Raw genomic sequence first — 5,070 nt, 5'->3', positions numbered from 1 at the left:
AAAAAAAAAAAAAAAAAAAAAAAAAAAAAAAAAAAAAAAAAAAAAAAAAAAAAAAAAAAAAAAAAAAAAAAAAAAAAACAGAAGAAATCCAATCAATGGCATCGTTCTCTAGACACAGACCATGTTTGATGGGCACAATACACTTCAAGAATTTAAATTTTCATCTTTTATTTTTTAAAACAAAAAATGAAATTTTTATTGAATAAATGAAAAAAGACTAGTGCTATAAAAAACGAACTCCACAAGGAGCGGAAAAAATAAACAAAATTGATAACGAAAAGAACGAAGCACGCACTAGTATTGAGGCTCAAACCAATCTTGAAACTCTAAACCCCACAAAAATGAGAGAGGATGCTGATGGCAAGAAAGAAAACACTTGGAAAGAAGGAAACCCCTAAAGCAAAACACGAAAAAGTGCCCTTTGAAATAACACAAAAAGGCCACCTTACAAGATAAAAATCCTGCAGAAACACAAGGGAAGCTCTGAAGACATAAAGATCCAAAATCAGGGACATCAACAAACCAAGCTGAAAAGAAACTTTAATGAAGCTATAGCCACAAAGAAAGCAAACAGACCAAGGAAAAATCTTGCTAAGCAAGAACCTTAGAAGCCAAAGGCAACAAAAAAAAATATACCCTCTGAAAGCCGCACAAAAAGCTACCAACAAAACGCCTAAAGATCACAAAAAGTGACAAAGAACCCTGCTGAAAGTAAGCTTTAACAGAATGTTGAGCCATAAGTAGAAACCTCCAAAGACAAAACAGAGCTGACAACAAAGTTTACAACTTGCTAACAACCAAAAAAGGGAACCTCAAAAAGAACGAGAAAAAAATAATAATAACTAACTGCAGGCTTTCAAAAAATTCTCGAAGAAGTGAGTGAACATCAACAAGAGCCTAATTCACTTGAAATCCAAGAGAACTTCAAATAAGAGACTAGGAGGTAAATAAGATACAACTTAACAATACCCGAACACAGTTTCCACCTGAAATAATTGACTGTTGAAAAATACTGGGGGGCAGACTAGTAAGGTTGCTAATCTAGAAAACTAAAAAATTTTAACCACAATATGTACTAGTTCAAATATAAACTAAAAACCTGCAAACAGTATAAACTAGATTCGGTAGTGTAATTGTTTTTTTTTTTAATTCATCCTAAAAAGGAGAATATAAACTAAAAAATTATCATAACTACTACCTTCCTTGAGCTTTTAGTACAGTAAGTTAGTGGAGAATTAGGTTAGATTTAAGTGTATTAAACTTACAATAGAGGCTGAGAGAAGAGTTAAACAATTTTTTACTTGAATAAGAACGTTTTAAATATAAGACCATTTCAGGCACATTGATAACCACTGAAGGTACAATATTTGCCCAAAGTTGATCATATTGACAAGTTAACCAAGAAGAAACAGACATTTGACATACTCCAAAATCTACAAGATCCACGTAATTAGAAATAGACACAAATAAAGATAATAAGTTAGCATTATATTCATTCTTCAGTGGAATAATCACCATAAATGCCGAGATAATAGTTGTCACAGAGGCTCCAATGAATCCCTCCCAAGTTTTCTTTGGAGATATCTTGATCAACGGGGTTCTTCCAAAGAAAAATCCAAAAAAGTATGCAGCAATATCATTTATTACAATGAGTGTTGCTGGAAGAAGAAACCTGCGCATACATTTGGCAACCTTTCAAAACAAACATATCTAAAGACTTTCGTACCAACAGAACATAAATAAATAAATAGATATCCAAAGACTTTATAAACTGTATTCAAGTCAAAAACAATATTAACTATTAAGAGAAATGGATCTAGATGCCATAAAATCCTAGTCACAAATTCTTACAGTGTTTCACATGCTCATTGACTGGGCATTAGACGGTTGGAAGGGTAATTTTGTAAGCACTTCTAAGCGTGGGGTTCTCAGTATTGTGGACTTACCATTTTCCACATTGAAAAGAGAATTACAACATAAATAAAATACGGAGAGAACCTTTCAAGCCGACTATACAAGACATGAAAAATGAATGATAAGAAAATTTTAATTAGCCATTTCTTTAAAATATAAATAAATAAATAAACATGTCCACCCCAGTCTTGAGCCAAAGTGGTCAGGTAGAAACCAAATCTAACCTTTGGTTTCAAACAAAAGCCTGTTTCCTCAAACATCTTACACCTAAATTCTAAGAGGTAATTAACACAAAATCCAACTCCTTGCATCATAGATTTTCATCAATCACAACAACCATCTTCCTTCTTTAAAGCATTTCTAAATTCAGATAAAAATACCAGCGCAAAAATAGAAAGGGATATTTCATCTCTAGTCTCAAAATTACTAATTAGAGAAAACCAACCAATATCAAGTTGAGAATTTACTCATTCTGGGCTTTCCTGTTAATTGATATAATATTTGAGGTTAATTACAATGTAATTAAATTAGTCGGATGCAGCAAAATGGCAGCCTTAGGAGTATTTGGCCTACAATTTCAAACTCACAAGCCCCAAACCGAGAATCTTCAACAATTAGTTGTATATGTTGTTGTATATGTTCGTTACAAATCAACAGGATTTCCTCCTATAATCTCCTGTGCGACATTAGTCTCTTGCAAGAATAAAGCTAAGAAAACTCTGTAGAAGAAAGTTAAGTAATAGATGCTACTGGCACATCCTATAATCTCCTGTGAGACATTAGTCTCTTGCAAGAATAAAGCTAAGAATACTCTGTAGAAAAAAGTTAAGTAATAGATGTTACTGGCAGTTCGTTGGCTAGCAAGATTTCGTCTCACGGATCCAATAAATGGATGACTATCTCTTGCACGAATTAGATCCATATAAATCCATGTAAAAGCATAACCGTATTGATTTCAATCTGCAGGCTCATACCTCACCTTACAAGAGTCAATAAATTAGCTGTTACCCATTCACATTCTTAGTTCATAGGAGAGATCTTGTATCTAATCACGATCCTACTCTTAAAGGAAAGCTGGAATCATGTGAACTGGTTCATTTGTTGCAATTTTGTGAGAGACTTGATCTAGCAAAGCTACTAAGAGTTTTGAAGAGTTAAAGAAGATAGAGGAGAGGTTATGGGTGGGTGCGTCTGTAACCATCACCTTAGAAAAGATTTTAATCATTCCCACAATTATTTTTCACCATGACTAATAAGAGTTCATTTATATTTTCAAGGTATCACATTACCGAAATTTTTGATGATTTTGTTCCCCTTAAGTTAGGCTAGTGTCTTGCTTGTACCTTGCCTAGGCTAAGAGCTCTTGCATCCTGACAAACTACAATTACTTTGAGAAGATGCTTAAAATGAATAATGTGATATAATGACCTGACGATTCTAAACTTCTTTCTTTGGAATCAAGTAATTCAATGATAAAAACCAAAGTCAGTGAAACTAATGCTTGTCATAATTTCCATGCTAGGCATATGTTTTGCATACGCCATAGATGGAATAATTTTATTTAAATATTTTATAAACTCATACCCTAGTATCCCGAGATGTTTACTATAAGAAACATATTAATACATAACAACCATAATATAGAGAAGATTACAAAAATATAGTTGCGTAAGAAACCAAGTGAAAGATCCCTCATGCTACTCATACCCTGATGTTAACAACTGCGATGCTACCAAGCAACAATTAGCTAAGCATTCAATGATCGGAAAGCTATATTGATGTACTTTTTGGGAGGAGGATTCCTCTACCCCAGCCTTTATGCTGTTCTTTCTTCTTTTTTATCTACAGAGTATATTTGAGGTTTCTTATTTGAGGAAGGAAAAAAAAATCTATCACGCAACATTAGCTAAGCAAATGGTCCAAAAGTAACCAAAACAAGGACAATTTTATCGTAGGGAGAAATAGGAGAAGTGAATGAAATAGAACTATGGACACTCAAAGCAAAATGAATTACCAGAAGATTCCTTCGAAGATGTTAGCAACAGTGAAAGAAGACTGTGTAAACACAACTATCAAGATCATGTGTGTCCATGCATACTGGCCAAACTGATATTTGTACATCTTCTTTTTTAAAGTAAGAATGAACCACATAAAACCTGATCCAGGCAACAAAATATGTTACTTCAACAGCCAAATTACCTTTTCAAAGGGGCAAAAAATACTGTAGAAAAACTACCCAGAATTCTAAATAACATGGATAGCGAGCATGCACTCATGAAAGAACAACTGAACCTTTATCATCAACAGTCAAAATAGAAGAATCTAGCAGACATAAAATGCCAATTGAAAATGATCCAGGTAATAACAAAGAGGGAGATGTCATAAATTCTCATAGCTGAAGTCGCTAAGCATAATACTAGTACCTACCTGCAATATACAAGAAATAACAAATGGCCATTTGATACTTGACAAGGCTGCTAACAAGCAGATACAGAACTTTATCTGTTGTTACAGTATTGACAAGCCGTTGACTGAGAAGACGGCCATAAACAAAAAACATTGCCGTGAAGAAGAAGTACCTACATAGTTTGAGAATCATCGATTCATTAACAGAATGGAACTTGATGGAAGAATACTAGCTGTGGCATTTTAATTGAAAACCATGAACTCTCATTAGTAGAATAAATCTTTCTTAATTTAAAAAAAAAAATTTAGATACATATAGTACCAGTTTAATGACCGGAATCCTGGGAGCTGCCTATCTTCATGGGTCCTCCTGAGTAGATTGAAGAGTTCTCGTGCCATAAAGATTTGGATTACAACCACCATAGCCATGATAAAGAGATGTCCAAGGTATATTGCTAATGCAAATCCTCCAATCATCCAGATAGATGAATAGGCACGTATCAACATCGACTTATATTTATTTCTATCATTAACAAGTAAATGGCTTCCATTTGACTTCAAATCCTCCGGAATCCCCTGAAAATTGGGGTGAAAATTGGGGAGAGAGAGCTCAACCACTCATTAATTTTACAAAACCATTACACAATCCAAGAACACTGAAAACATTTTTCCCCTGTAATCTCATTAAAAAGGAAAATGAACAAAAAAGGAAACAGTATCACCTATTTTTTTTTTTTTTTTTTTTTAACT

General features: G+C 33.5%; 1 protein-coding gene across 1 annotated transcript in view; it reads right to left on the bottom strand.

Annotated features, from left to right (window-relative positions):
- The window catches only part of LOC111490544 (phosphatidate cytidylyltransferase 2-like), a 15,731-nt gene that overhangs the window by 9,363 nt on the left and 1,298 nt on the right, over positions 1-5,070 (bottom strand). Inside the window, exons 3-6 of the mRNA XM_023139190.1 lie at positions 4,643-4,896; positions 4,342-4,493; positions 3,929-4,070; positions 1,516-1,672 (exon numbers count right to left, since the gene is read on the bottom strand). Coding sequence (XP_022994958.1) covers positions 1,516-1,672; positions 3,929-4,070; positions 4,342-4,493; positions 4,643-4,896 — 705 coding nt within the window. The remainder of the gene's footprint in view (positions 1-1,515; positions 1,673-3,928; positions 4,071-4,341; positions 4,494-4,642; positions 4,897-5,070) is intronic.

Source organism: Cucurbita maxima, unplaced genomic scaffold (genome assembly GCF_002738345.1).
Source record: "Cucurbita maxima cultivar Rimu unplaced genomic scaffold, Cmax_1.0 Cma_Scf00015, whole genome shotgun sequence".
Taxonomy (NCBI): domain Eukaryota; kingdom Viridiplantae; phylum Streptophyta; class Magnoliopsida; order Cucurbitales; family Cucurbitaceae; genus Cucurbita; species Cucurbita maxima.
This window is presented reverse-complemented; position numbering and strand designations above follow the sequence as displayed.